Genomic DNA, 15,004 nt, shown 5'->3' on the forward strand with positions numbered 1-15,004 from the left:
AAAGAGGGGGACAGCAAAGTGGGGTGCTTGACTAATCACAGACCAATCTTTCCATACCATTTGAACGCTAAGGAATCTGGTCACGAGTCCCTTTAATCCTGCAGTGACCTTCAGCCAGAGAGGCATAATGGGCACGACGAAATTCTGAGTTTGAAACGCTCCATGTTAAATCCCCGTCTGGCAAGAGGGGCCACTATGCACCAGCACAGGTGCCCCCACCACCACTGGGCCAAGCCCCACCTGGTCTGCAGCCCCCAGAGGCCAACATTTTAACTTAAATACTGAAAAGAACTAAACCAGGTTCTCTCAGCAGGGTGCATTGCCAGAGACTCGAGGGTCACCTGCACTCTCTAGAGATGCCATGTGCACGTTTGCGTTAGCTCACATGTTCCCTGCTAGTGTGTGCAGCATGACCCAGGGTCTTCTCCAGGGAGCAGCTGTTCCTTTTTGGAGACTGTCCCTCCCACCCCCAGTATGCAGACATGTGTGCCTCGAGGCACAGACTCACCTGTTCTTTTCTTCTTTTTCCTTCTCACCCTGATGGGCTTCACGATCAGCTCCTGCTCGAAGTCCTCCACACTGATGGCCCTGAATCTCTGCGAGGTGGGCTGGCTGGCCTGGCTGAGCTCCACAGTGCTTGGGGGCGCAGGTGGCAGCAGGTTAGAGCTGCTGTCGGTGGAGGTGAGTGAGCTGCTCCGGCTCCGGGGCTCACTGGCTGCCGAGCTGGCCACCGAAGACCCTCTGAGCCTGGTCTCTGTGGTGCTGGCCCCCAGGGGCTTCTCCGGACACTCCCCAGGGATGTGTTCGGGACCTCGTGCCAGCTCCAGACTGTCTCTTGCTGAGAGAGAAGAGCTTGGTGAACACTGCTGCCCAAGGGGCTTGGCTAACCTTCGGAGCAGCTGGCAGAGGGGGAGCCTGGCCTCCATCCCACAAAGAACTGGACAACTCTACGTCCACAGGCACCCAGGAGACAGAATCACAGATGGTGGCATGGGTTCTGACTGAAGGAGCTCTGGTACCAGACTCAGGACAGTAAATCACTGTTTTTTGTTTTGTTTTTTTGTCTTTTTCCTTTTTATCGGTACCAGGGATGGAACTCACAACTGCCTGCTTGCAAGGCAGGTGCTTATGCCGCTGAGCTAAATCCTCAGCCCCAGTAATTCACTATTGCTGCCTGATTGGCAGCAAGGAAATGCCACTAAGTGTACAATGTTATCACTTCAACTCACAAGTCATTTTTTTGTCTTGAGACAGGGTCTCACTATACATTTCAGGCTGGGCTTCAGCTCATTTTGTAGCCCCAGTTGGTCTCGAACTCACAAAGATCCTCCTGCCTCAGCTTCAAGTGCTAGGATTATAGGCAGCACCACTACATCTGGCTGACTCACAAATTGTTAGTTAAAGAACTCTGCTCTACTTAGTTGTAGCTCATTCTTCAACTACATCCTGAATATACCTTAATTTGACTCAAATGGCATTTGAAAAACATATGTGTACTGATAACCAAGCTTCCTGAAATTCAAGGCGGGATAAGGGTTTTCTGCTGGGGTGGACTGCAGGAGAGGAAGCAGATGCAGGAGGTCAGCATCAGCACAAGCACAGAGCACAGCCAGGGCAGCGGAACCCAGGTCCCCACACCTGTCCCTGAGGGCCTGAAAGCTGGCCAGTGTCTCGCTGAGGGGATGTATCCCTGTAAGCTGACACACAAAGGCTGCCAGAGCCTGAACAGCTCCAGACCCAGCCCCCTGCACTCAAACTACAGGACACACTCGTCACCAGGCTTCCTTGGTACCCAGCATCACCAGGGGCCAGAACACAGATGTCAGGCAGGCGCAGGGACCTGGACTCATGGTGCCAATGTGTGCCAGGCACAAGGGCAGGGGCTGCTAGAGGTGACTCGCCTGGAGCCACGCTGTCCAAGATGGCAGCCACCAGCCACCTGCAGCCATTTGCATTCAGATGAAGTACAGGTCAAACTGTACTTGCTCAGCAGCAGCCTTCCCAGGAGGGTGACAGCCTGCCAGACCATGCAGACTCAGAGCGCTGGGCAGCAGTGACCCGGAGGCTCCCCAGCACTCAAACGTGGGACTGTGGAAATGACTAACAGATATACCTGCTTGTTTAATTAAGCAAAGCTGCTACTGCTTAGCCAGCAAAATCCCAGCAAGTCTAACCACAACCTGGAGAGTGCCACCTTGCCATACACAGCACGGTGTGTAACCAGTACAAACCTATTGGCCCTAGTCCTTCAGGCCTGCTCGAAATTCTGATGATGTTCCTGTCTCCCTTCAAGAAAAATATTTCATTTTCTGTGCAGGAAACAGACACAATATCACCGGATCCTTCCAAACCAGCAATGGTGGCCTGTCAAAAGAGATACACCAAAATTTCAAAACCAGGTACCAGTAACAGTTCAGAGCACAAAAAAGCACATGTAAGAATCTAAGCCAGTCAAGTGACACCTGCACTTTGCTATGATAACATTCTGAAAAATACTTTTTTTTTTAAGGTGGTGGGAATTGAACCCAAGAGAGCTTGACCACTGAGCCTGAGCCTGAGCCCCAGCCCCAGCCCTTCCCATTTATTTATTCTGAGGCAGAGTCTTACTAGATTGCCAGGCTGGACCATGACTTGTGACTGCTACTGTTTCAGCCTCCTGGGCTGGCAAGATTAGAGGTGTATACCACTAAATCCAGCTCTGAAGGTTGGGGTTTTGAGGGTTTTTTTGTTTTCTTGGGGAGACACTGGGAATCAAACTCAGGGCCTTGTGCTTGCCAGGCAGGTGCTGTGCACTGACCTACGTCCCCAGCCCTGATTTTTTTTTTTTTTTTTTTCAGTATTTGTGGTACAGTGGATTGAACTTGGGGTCTCCGCAGACTCACACCCTCGACCTTTTTGTTTTGTTTTGGAGACAGGGTCTCGCCAAGATGCCCAGGATGGGCTGAAACTTGCCATCTAGCCTAAGTGTCACCCAGTGCTGGCCTGTACCACCACACCCAGCTGAAAATTCTGAAGAGTAACTCAACCCAAGTCAGGTGCTATCTGACAGGTGCTCATTGAGCAGTAGGGTGACAGGCCCAGGCAAGTGGAGCCTCTCTCCAGACCTCGGCCGCCCGGCTCCCCACTCCTGTGACCCAGATCTCATCCTCATTGGCAAGGGACCTCTGCCATCGGTGGCTGCCAGTCCTCTGCCTGCCACCTGCCTAGGCAAATCTCTGGCTTGTGCCAGTCCATGCGCCAGCCCTGCTCTTCCACAGCCCGGGGGGCCAGCACAAGCTTTTCTCTCTGCTCAGACCCTGTTCCAGTCCCTGTCACTGGAGGACTTCCACCTCTGCAGGCAGTGATTTTGCACAGTTGTTGCTTCTTGGCCAATAGTGCAGGCAAGAAACGGGTTTGCTGTGTGAAATCAAGGGGCCTGTGCTCCCTGCTGATTTTTAGGTGGCCGCGCAGGCGGCTGAAGCAGGCCGCTGGCTTCCGAGAGCTGGGGAGGCACAGACCTGCTCCTGGCTGTGCTGCCTGCTGGCCCCTGCCTGGGAACAGGGCTAATTATACCTCTGGGCAGGTGAGAAGTGCTGATGTTCAGTCACAGACTATGCTGACGCCACTAATTAGTGAGCTCCAAAGGAGCCCTAGGGAAGAAGAAAAGTCACCATCACTGGGAAAGGGAGCACCAACTGCCCCTGAAACAGTCTCATGGAGGATTGAACACAGCTTCCGGGTGGTCCCCCAACCAACACCACCACTCCACTTCTCTGGCCGGCCCGTGGGGCAAGAGGTTCGAGGCTCAGTTTCCTTTTCTCCTGAGCCAGTATCACCAGGCCAGCTGGCGACCTTGTTTACAGGGCCCCCCGGGGAGTGGATGGAGTTTGCTTTCTGCTGACAGCATCCAGCGAGAAAACTGCGGCCTCCTCCAGCAGGGCTCTGCTGAGTCCTGCCAGGCGCTCATGGCGGAGGAGTCTGGGCAACAGCCGGTAGGGTGAAGCTGGCACAAGCTTCACTCTTAGGACAAGCAGAAACTGAAGGCCGGGTCGGGCTGGGCAGCACATGCCTGTAATCCCGCCATTTGGGAGGCAGAGGCAAGAGGATTGCTGTGAGATTGAGGCCAGTCTAGGCTACATAGCACAAGGCCAGCCTGAACTGCACACAGAGGCCCTGGCTCAAAACAGACAAAAAAAGAAAGAAAGAAAGAAACTGAAAAGAACTGCTTTGTTTAAAGTCGTACACTGCTTATTGTTTCTACCTGACCCTTTACCATCTTGATTCAAGCAGAAATTGCTTCCTATCATGATTTAATAATGTTGGGAAGTTACCCCTGATACGTCCTTAAGTTAACAAGTGGAACAGACCCTGACAGGATAACATGACTTCCTCTGGGTGAGACCAAGGTAAAGGAGAGCGCAGGTGGAGGGAGAGGCCGCTGCGCTGCCCAGGTGGGACAGCTGTGCTGAACGCTCACTGATGATCACATCCCAGGGGCCCGGCTATGGCTGGTGATGGAAATTGTGCTCCATGAGGCCCTGGGTTCCATTCCCGGTGCTGGGAAGAAAGAGGGAAGAACACGGCCCAGACAGCCGAGGAGGAGCAGCACTGACGTACACAACACACTTTATCTCTGGGCAGGGTAAAGGCGACTGGGTTTCAAAAGCAAATTATCTTTTGAAATCTACAAAAACCACAAACAAATGCTCCTTTCATTCCCTGGAGCAGCTGGAGGGTGCGGGAATGCCCTGGAACCAGCTCTCCTCTCCCGCAGGGCAGGCCTCCCCGTGGACTGGACCCCAGGCCAGGCCCCGCACCTGGCTCACGGTGTCCAGAAGGTAGATGCTATACTCGTTCCAGCTCAGCACCCAGCCCTCCCGGAAGAAGCAGGACACCAGCCCCAGGTGCTTCTCGGTGGAGCCGCAGCCTCCCCCATCTGCAGGCTCCAGTCGCGGGTATAGCTCGAAGGGCGGGACCCCACCGGCGAAGACATCCTTGAGGATAAAGGTGGCCTGCACGGTGCCGTGTGCGTCGGCCTTCCACAGCCGAAGTCCAGGCCGGGATGCGTACAGGGTGAGGTCGCTCTGCTTGCACAGTCCTGGTATAAAACAAGCACCAAATTTCCCAGTACTACAATCAGGAGAAAAAAAGAAAGAAAAAGCAGGCATGGACCGATTTACATGACACAGCTGCCAGCCCTGTGAGTCAAAACAAGAGTCCAGGTAACGGCTCCCACTGTCCTGTGGCTGGCTTCCTAGCTGCCCCCATGTTCCACCTTGGCTCCAGGCTCTGTGTGCAGCCTTGAAGCTCCCGGGGCAGCCTCTGGGCCTGCTCCAGCCAGCACAGGCACAAGGCAGCAGCCCTGGCTGGCCGTGCTCTGCTCTGATGCTGCGGCCTGAGCTGACTGCCGGGCCGACCCCAGCATGCTGCCCACACAGAACTCCCCTAATGTTACCAGGGCTTCCTTTCTGGCAGCCAGGCCGAGGATTCTTTTCCTTTTTAAATTATGAAATGCCTGAACATGCAAAAAACATGTAATAAAAGATACGTGGTCTTGTCAGGGATAGAGCTCAGTGGCACGGCACCTGCCTGGCAAGCTCGGGTCCTGAGTTCAATTCTTAGTACCAAAAGAAAAAAAAAGCCACAAGTTACACAGCCTAAAAGGGTGCCCAGGCACGTGCCCACCCTGACACAGGAAGTGCCAAGGGACCAGTGCTTCCATTCTTCCTGCCCGCTCTGGCCACAGCACTCAGCTGCTGTGTCACTCTCTTGCTCTTATTACTAGTTTAATCACACATCTACATATCCCTATACACCATTCAATTAGTACTGTCTTTCCACTTCCTCAACAACAGTGACCCTTTTTGTATACTTTTGCGATGTGTTTTCTCATTTAACACTGATTTACTCAGATAAGAAGACGATATTCATTTTCACTGCTATATCGTGTTCCACACCTTGTTTGCCCTCTTGTTGAAATCTGACTTTTTGCGTGCAGCTGGGGATTGTCCCAGGGCTGCGCACCGAGGACACCCTGCCACTCCCTTCCAGCTGTCACTGCTTTTTACTGTTTTCAACAGTGAATGTGCTGTGAGCACTCTGGCACACATACATGCTCCAGAGCACAGGTGAAAGAGTCAACTGAGCAGATTTCCAGTGTGAAACTGCTGGGTCTGCCCACGAGTACATTCAAGTTGAGAAAACAATTCCAGGCTGTCGTCTGTGTGACTGTGCTGCCCGCACATATCCAGAATTTGGGTTCTCAGTTCTCTGGGTCCCACGTCTGCGTCAACGCTCAGCCGCCCACCAGAATTCTGAAGGAAGAGGTTCAGGGTGGTCCTCAGCCTGGCTGACCCCACTCTAAACTATTGCTCAGCTTTCCTTTCCTTCTTGTTTTTCTTTCTTTCTTTTTACCGGTACCGGGGATCGAACTCACGACCACCTACTTGCAAGGCAGGTGCTTATGCCGCTGAGCTAAACCCCCATCCCCTATCCTTTCCTTCTTTTTGTTTTGCTTTTTGAGACAGGTCTCGCTTGCTCTGTAGTTCAGGCTGGCCTTGAGCTCCCTCTGCAGTTTCCTGAGTGCTGGGATTACAGGCTGCGCCACCACGCCTGGCTAGTTCTCACATTTTCAACTGCAGCGACAGCACTGGCTTTAGAGAGAGACCCCCACACCGCCCCACCGCCCACTTAAAAGCGGCACCATCTGGATCTCAGCCTCCCAGCCTGTAACAGCCAGCACAGGACTCCCTGCTCCAGGCAGAGTGTGGACTGAAAGGGAAATATATGGCAAGCAGAGCAAGAGACGCCTGAGATCCCTCTGTTGCCTGCGAGGAGCTGCCTGGGCCCGCATGGTCACCTAGGAAGCTCACCTTCACTGGGCCCATACCAGGCCCCGTTCCTAACCCTGACACACATGGCAGGCCTGCACCAGGCTGGGGGCTCCCCTGGACCTGCCGGAGCTGGCAGAATTTATGGGGGGTTCTCTGCATGTCATCGTCTTGCTAGGTCCTCAGTAACTAAATCCCTCTAGCTGGGTAAGGACGATGTTTCAGGTTCAGCTTTGCACAAAGATCAGCAGAGCAATCTACAAGGGGTCTGTTTCGCTTTGGTTTCTTCACAGTGCTAGGGACTGAACTCTGAATGCTCCCCAGTCCTTTTTAAAACTGATTTTGAGACAGGGTCTCGCTAAGCTGCTCAGGCTGGGCTCCAATGTGCAGTCCTCAGCCCCAGCCTCCCAAGTGCTGGCCCTGGTTACAGCTGGGGACCAACATGTCCGGCCCAAGAAGGATCCCACAGACAGCTTTCAGGGACTGACTGCGGCCTCCAGCACATTCAGGGAGTACCGGGGACACTCAAGAGGCGGCTCTGTGCCCATCCCTCCTGCCCTTTTGGTCAAGCCAACTTCTGTTTTGTTTTTTTTTTTTCCCCAGCCAACTTCTGCTTGGTGATTCCTGATGTTTTCAGTACTGGGAACAGAGCCCAGGGTCTCCGCATGAGCTACATCCTCAGTCTTATTTTACTCTGATACAGGACCTCGCCAAGTTGTCCAGGCTGGGCTGGAACTTGTGCTCTTCTTGCCTCAGCCTCGTGGAGTGCCTGGATCCTAGGTGGATGCCACAGGGCCAGGCTTGGAGACATAGTACTTAAATGTTTTTTCTATTTATGAGACTCCGTACAGGCTGGTCCCTTCTGTCTGGATTGGTTTCTCTTGTGTGGTTGGAATAGCGCCTGACTGGAATAGCGCCTAAGCACACCGGGGAAAGGTTCCCATGCCTACCGGGACTCCACGCCACAGGGCAGGAGGACAGTCTAAGGGGCAATGCAGGGTGCAGCCTGGGTGAAAGGGCCCAGCTCCCCCTCCCCCGCCCAGCAGATACCACAGCAAGGCTCTGCCAGGCAGGCCAGGGCCAGCTCTGGGCAGCTGTAGCCCAGAGCGCGGCCAACTTTGAGAGGCAGATGCACGGGGACAGAAGCTGAGGGAGGCGCCAGCGGCTTTCTGGGTATAGGACTCGTGCACCATGGACAGAGGAGAATAAACCACTGTGCTACTGCTGGCCATGGCACTTAGGGACAGTGGCAAGCACCAGGGTGACCTCACTGTCCTCCCCTGGTACCACCAGCTGTGCTGCCCCCTCCCTCACCCTCTGTGCCCTGGCCCAGTGCCACCTGCCTACCCATGAGGAAGGAGGAAGATGGGAGTCCCTCGGCCCTCAGCCTGTGGCTGTGCCACCCCCCCCCACCCCTGCTCCTTGTCCCTTCTGCCCTGTTCCCACTCTCTGACAAACTGGCAGCAGAGGGTGACAGGCTGGTTTCCTGGCTTTGTCGAGGAGGGGTCTACTGGGGAAGGAACACAGGCAGACTCCGGGGTGGAGCCCTGCGGCTCCCTGTACTGCCTCACCACAGAGTGCACGTGCGGGCTAGCATGAGCCACCAGGTACCCCTGAGCCAGGTGGGTGGCTGTAGCCCAAAGCTGGTACACAAGACACCCAGGGGACCTGAGGGCCACTCTGTCCCAAGAGAGCCGAGCACTCACACAGCTCACCTCTTCCTGGCCTGTGTCCCGATCTGCCGGACAGACTTCTCCTCGGTGTAGAAGAGCAGACTCCGCTGCAGGGTAGACACCAGCAGCACCTTCTGGCTGTAGTCCAGCTGCACGATGGACGCCGGCTCCTCCAGCACCAGCAGTGAGCTGCAGAGCCCCTGTGGACAAGCCGGAGCAGCCTGTGAGCTGCCTGCTTTCCTCTGAGTCGGGGTCAGGTCAGCCCATGGCGGAGCATCTGGTCAAATCACCCCCATCATGTCACCTCAGGCTTCATACGGGTCACTTAACAGTGTGCGTCATTTCTCTTAAAATGCTCTCAGTGAGTACTTCTCAGAGGAACCCACAGATTTCAACAGAAACACGCCACGCCATGTGTGTTGATTGTTCTATTATAAAACAGTGAAGACTGGGGCAGTGACCAGCTCTCCTGCTGTGGTCTCCTCAGAAGACTTCAAGGCCAACAGGGGACAATCATGCCAGCTCCAAGGGGCACAGGAAAACAGGTGGTCAGAAAGAAGTCACCCTGGTACTACACACATCAGGTGGTATTAATATAAAACTGTTTCCCTGGTGCGCAGTACATTCTAGCAGGCGTTCCAGTACTGACACTTTGTCATGGTACAGAAGGCCCCTTCTGCAAACCACTCTTCTCCTAAAGTAACACTGCTGCGAGCCAGGTGACGTACAAGTCTGAGCCGAGCTTAGGCTAGTCTATCAACTCAGTGAGAGTCTATCTCAACATGAAACATAAATAGGACTGGGGATGGAACTCAGGGCAGGCCCTGCCTCACCCCTCAGTCCAAACAAAAGGAAAAAAAGGGCTGCAACATTTGAGTAGTGAAGGGAAGCTCTGGATGGACTCATTGCTAAAATGCACATGGGGAAATTCACCATTTTTAGACACACAATTCTATGATTTCTGACAAACGTAGTTATGTAACTGCTACCACATTCGTCAGTGGTGGAGAACTCAGACCCAGCGCTGAGGAATCTGAAGGCAGCATCTGCCCCTGCCGGTGCAACACTCAGTAGAATGCAGGTCCAAGTCTCTAATGCAGCAGCCTGGGACATACACAAACTGCATTTTGCAGCAGGCACACGCGCGTGTGCAGGGTCCTCGCATCCTGCTGGGCCTCACGGCCACAGGCAGGAGCGGCTCTGAGTTTCTCACAGGTGTGAGGAGTAAGAAGGGCACTAGAGTGCAGGGGACCCTGATGCGGGGAAAAAGAGGTCGGCTCTGCCTGAGGCTCTGAGGCCCTCTCCAGGCAGCACGGGGCACGCTCGCCCCAAGGTTCTATCAGCCCTTCGTGCTGATGGGCTGGGGCACCAGGCCCCTCACTACCACACCTGTGTGGCAAACCCAGGCCTCACTGAAGAACCCTCATGCACAAAGCGATGACAGACAGGGATTTCTGCACAGGTCGTGATACAACAGGATGTGCACATGCAGCCCTTCTGCACACCGAAGCTTGCAGATTCTCTTGAGGAAAAGCCCTGCCCCTCACTGGAGCTGGGGTAAGCCGGCTGCTTTTTTCACAGAGAACCCTTGGGATGTGAAATACCATAATTATTTAAACGTGGGTATTTGGAGACGTTTCCAAAAAGGGAGCCTAGGCCTGAGGATGTAGCTCAGCGGTGTAAGTGCCTGCCTGGCAAGTGTGAGGCCATGAGTTTTATCCCCAGTACCAAAAAACCCAAAACGAGCAAACAAGCGAGCCTATCACTTCAAGAACAATGAGTGATAGTGTTATTCCCAAGTGAGGACAGAGTTCTGAAACCTCTGCCTTGCCGATGGCACAAACTGGATGGTGAATCCCAGCACCCGGGAGGCTAAGGCAGAGGAATCGTCATGAGTTCAAAGCCGGGCTGAGCCACACAGCAACCCTTTGTCTTAAAAGTTTAAAATCTCCCAGAAACCCAGTGTGAACACCTGGCAGTCACACGCTGTCCACGACATGAGGACAGGACCGGACTGAGCTGGGAAAAAGCCGCAGAGCAAAGCAGACTGGGGGCCCACCTGCCCACCTGCAGCGTCAGCTCCACCCCGTGCCCAATCTGTACAGGAGCCACTGCCGTGCACCTCCGCAACCTCCACTCCTCCTGGGCTCAGGCACACGCCTGCGGGAGGCCAGCGTTTAGCTACACTATGTGGCAGGTGGAATCCGGATGCCGGCCTCACCTCCTAAGCCAGCTGTGTTTTTCCGTCCTTCTTTCATTTTCTTGGTACTGGGAATTGAACCTAGAGCCTTCACCCTGAGCTCATCTCCAGCCCTTTTTAAGATTTTTTATTTTGAGACAGGGTCTCATTAAGTTATCTGGGCTGGTCTTGCACTTGGATCTTCTTGCTTCAGCCTCCCACAATGGTGGGACTGCAGGCGTGCACCACCCGGCCTAGCTAAGCCAGGCATCAGAGATTCCTAAAAACATCAACTAATGTCTTCTCATTTTTAAACTATTTTTTGTTTTGTTTTATTTTTGTTTTTTTGGGAGTTTGGGTCTCACTATGTAGTCCAGACTGGTCTCAAACTTGTGGCAATCCTCCTGCCTCAGCCTCCCACATGCTGGGATTACAGGTGTGTGCTACTGCACCTAGTCTTCTCGTCTGTTTTTTTTTTTTTCCCCCGGTACCGGGGATCGAATTCATGACTGTCTGCTTGCAAGGCAGGTGCTTATGCTGCTGAGCTAAATCCCCAGCCCCTACTCATCTGTTTTTACATAGGTATTTTTATTTTAAAGATGGTATCTATGCCAATATGTAATGGCCTTATTATTTCATATTACAATTAATATTAAAAAACTCCTCCAACTTTATTTCCAGCGCGGTCAATTTGATAGACACGACACAGGGTCTATCTTTAGACCCTTGGTCATCTCTTTAAGAGCACAGAGACACCCAAAACCAAGGGCTGAGGACTCCGTGGCTGCGCTTGTGCCACGGCCACCTGGGCCACATCCTGCCCCGTCCTGCCCTGCCCTCCGTTCCCTTGGAGACTACAGGTGAGTCCTCCATCTGCTGGACACCAACCTCTGTCACAGGAAGGCCTGGAAAAAGGTTGGCTGTGCTTCTGCTCACCTTTCAAGCAATCAGGGGTGGTAATAGCGTCTTCTCTTTTCTAAGTAGCAGTGGTAAGAACAGCACAATGAAAATAGTGTTTCACATAAGGGTAAGTGCTATCCACAGCCAGGCACAGTAGCATGAGTGTAACCCCGAACTCTGGGAGGCTGAGGCAGGAGGCTCACAAGTTCGAGCCTGGCCTCAGTGAGTAGCTGGGGATACAGTTCAGTGCAAAGGCCCTGGGCTCAATTCCTAGCACTTAAATCGAAGGGTGCGCTAGCACTTAAAAGAAAGAAACAACAGCTAGATGTGTTTACGCTGATCTGAATACTCACGACATCTACACAAATCAAGACAGCACAAGGTACCCATTAAGACGCACAGTTCTTACGCATCAGGAACAGCTTGAGGTACAGTGAGTGTTGCAGCAGGCCAATGTAAGTCAGAGACAACGCAAGTCAGTGTTTACAAAGCACTGGGAAGATCGGGAAAGAAAGCGTGGCCGATCACAGTTGTGACAAGAAATGAACAACAAACTACTTTTAGGTCGGAATTATCTGGTGGTGAAACACTATTCTGCTTAAATGGTTATGTTTTGATCTGTGCTGTTTTGCTGTTATGCCCTCTTTTTTCTCAATCTCCACTCCATTATTTACTTTTTTATTTTTATCCGTTTAATTAAAGGGAAAAAAATAGCAGGATATAATATAGTAACCCACTTTGACTTTCTATTATCTCGATTTGAAGCCCTGTATTACTCTCACCATCTTGTTTCTGACTGATGTTCCCCTATTCTGTTTTGATGGATAGTATCAGGTTTGAAAGTTTAGGCATCAGCTGTGAAGATAATGAGATTCATTATAACGCCCATTCTCGTTGACTTTTATCTACTTTTGAAGACCTACAATGTCTCCAATGTTTTGGTTTTGTCGGTTTTGTTCTTTACTATTTTGTTCAATTGTATTATAACTAATGATATAGGCAATTCTATTAGAGATAGCAGGAGGCATTATGGTAACCATTGTTGATCACCTTGTATTATGTCTTTATATTATCTATTATGTCCACCCTTTTGACTTGACTGATTCTGTCCTGTTATGTCTCATTTGGTTTTACTCTCTTCCAAAAAAGCAATAAGAACCGTGGGAGCAATGAAACCCAAAATGTGTAATAGTCATGGTACAAAAGAGAGGAAAAGAAAGTGCTCCAAACTATATAACTGCATGTATATTTAAGTGTGTAAGATAGAAAATGATATCACAGAGTTTTATTGGATCATTGAACAGAACTGTTTGCAGTATCATTGTTGGAATGTCCACTCTACAAGCTTTAATTTTGTGACTTGAACAATTATTTTTAAGATGGCAATATGTAATCCATTAACTAGTGATTTCCTACTGTTCATTTTTTTCTTCTATAAATCTGTATAACTTGTACCCTTTCACTTTTTTTTTCTTTTCTCCTTAAATAAAAAAAAAAAAAAATTAAAAAAAAAAAAAAAAAAAAGAAATGAACAACAGCCACGCAGACCAGCCACACAGGCCCCCAGACACACACGCTCGCCCCCCGTGGGAGCGGGGCAGGGGCAGTGACCCTGCGAGCCATGTCACCTGGTCCAGATCCAGAAAGGAGCACACGATCTTCCCTCGGTCGTCCCCTGAGAACAGCTTCATGCCATTGGGGCTCCAGGCCAGCGCTGTGATGCTGTTTCTGTGAACCCCGGTGACGTCAAACCTCCGGAGCTGTGGCAGCCAGTGAAACACAAGGCAGGGGAACGCGTGAGCGTGGGCTCGGCTGTGTGGTCGTGGCTCCCCTTCCCAGGAGCAGTGGCTCCATCTGCCCGCCTGGGGCCCCAGGCCTGGAGGTGCTCTGCCTACTGGCTGCCAAGGGCCCATGCGGGAATAAAAGAGCTGCCACCTAGAATCAGCGCAGAACTGCGCTTTTCTGAGCATGTATCTGCTAGGTGTGGGACAGTTTCATGGTGGTGAGTGTCTGTTACCCCAGGACTCAGGACGCTGAGGCAGTGGCATCCCTGGGAGCTAAGAGGCCAGCCGAGGATACATGGTGAGATCCTGTCTCAGAAAACACAGTAGGAGCAAAACCCCATGCAGAATGTGCTGGGCAGCGAGGAGGCACTGACACAGCGCGCACCCACCTGTTTGTTCCGTCCTGGCAGAGAGGACACCAGCTGGAAGACAGCGACCCTTCCGGAGGCGGTACCCGCGGCCACCAGGTCGTCAAAGCAGCTCAGCAGCTTCACCACAGTGATGGACTCCGTCTTCCCCTGCAGGAGCCAACAAACCTTCAGAGCAGGCTAACTGGGGCGATGGCAGCTTTCCAATGGGAAACAGGGCTGACAGCGCAGGAGGAAAGCACCTCAGGGCAGGCACAGCCCACGTTCCCGAAGACCATCAGGGTTGGGAAAGGCCCTTCCCCTCCTAGCGTTCCTGCCCTTAAGTTACATTTCAATAGAACATAAAGTTATCAAATCAACTTTTTTGTTAAAATGGTACTGTGGCTTGAACCCAGGACCTTTATACTCAGCTACATCCCCAGCCCCTTTTCTTTAAATCTTTTTTTGAGACAGGGTCTCACTGAACCCCCAAGTGGCCCAGCTGGGCTTGAACTTGAGACCCTCCTGCCCCAGCCTCTGAAGCTAGGATGACAGGCACAACTACCTGGCCCGGCTTATCATATCCTTCACTGTTAGGGAGCTGTACAACCATCACCCCTTCACCACCGAAATCCCTCCCATCAACCGATCCCTATCCTCCCTCTCGCAGGACCCCCCTCCCCCCCAGTTCGATAGTGCTCTGTGGCCCAAGGAGGGTCACACAGGCACCCTCCTTTCTCTGCCCGCTGTAAGGGGCTGGGGATTTAGCTCAGTGGCATAAGCGCCTGCCTTGCAAGTAGGCAGTCGTGAGTTCAATCCCTAGTACCGATAAAAAGGAAAAAGACAAAAAAAAAAAAAAAAAAAAGTCTCTCTGCCCGCTGGAACCCAAGGTCCTGGGGCTCAGGTTCCCCCTGCCCTAAGGGCACAGGGACATATGGCTGTGATGTGTGAGCCAGGACCCTGCTGTCCTAATGTGCTCACAGAGGCACATGACTATGAATGTCTTTTCAGGCCCAGGGCCACTTCCCTTGGGCTTGTGTTCACAGTGGAGCTGCTGGCTCCAACCACTGCTCCCTCTTCAACTCGCTCTGTCCCGCGGCTCTGGGAAGCGAGCCCGGCCCCTCACGCCCAGCCAGCTCTGGAGCCCTTTTCATTTTTAGTGTGGACAGGCTCTCACCAAGCTGCCAGGCTGCCCTAAAACTCTGACCATCCTGCCTCAGCCTCTTAAGTGGCTACAGTTACAGCTTTATTTTTAATTTTTGAGGGATCACCAGTTTCCTAAAGCAACTGAACTACATCCCGACCAGCACTG

General features: G+C 52.4%; 1 protein-coding gene across 5 annotated transcripts in view; it reads right to left on the reverse strand.

Annotated features, from left to right (window-relative positions):
- Tecpr2 (tectonin beta-propeller repeat containing 2) overlaps positions 1-15,004 on the reverse strand; it is a 70,774-nt gene that overhangs the window by 38,027 nt on the left and 17,743 nt on the right. For all 5 annotated transcript variants that reach the window (XM_063240914.1, XM_063240911.1, XM_063240915.1 and 2 more), the window contains exons 3-8: positions 13,735-13,863; positions 13,190-13,321; positions 8,525-8,682; positions 4,797-5,109; positions 2,232-2,364; positions 509-838 (exon numbers count right to left, since the gene is read on the reverse strand). In XM_063240914.1, coding sequence (XP_063096984.1) covers positions 509-838; positions 2,232-2,364; positions 4,797-5,109; positions 8,525-8,682; positions 13,190-13,321; positions 13,735-13,863 — 1,195 coding nt within the window. The remainder of the gene's footprint in view (positions 1-508; positions 839-2,231; positions 2,365-4,796; positions 5,110-8,524; positions 8,683-13,189; positions 13,322-13,734; positions 13,864-15,004) is intronic.

Source organism: Cavia porcellus, unplaced genomic scaffold (assembly GCF_034190915.1).
Source record: "Cavia porcellus strain 051 isolate PalLab524CR breed Dunkin Hartley unplaced genomic scaffold, mCavPor4.1 scaffold_31, whole genome shotgun sequence".
In the NCBI taxonomy this organism is placed as follows: domain Eukaryota; kingdom Metazoa; phylum Chordata; class Mammalia; order Rodentia; family Caviidae; genus Cavia; species Cavia porcellus.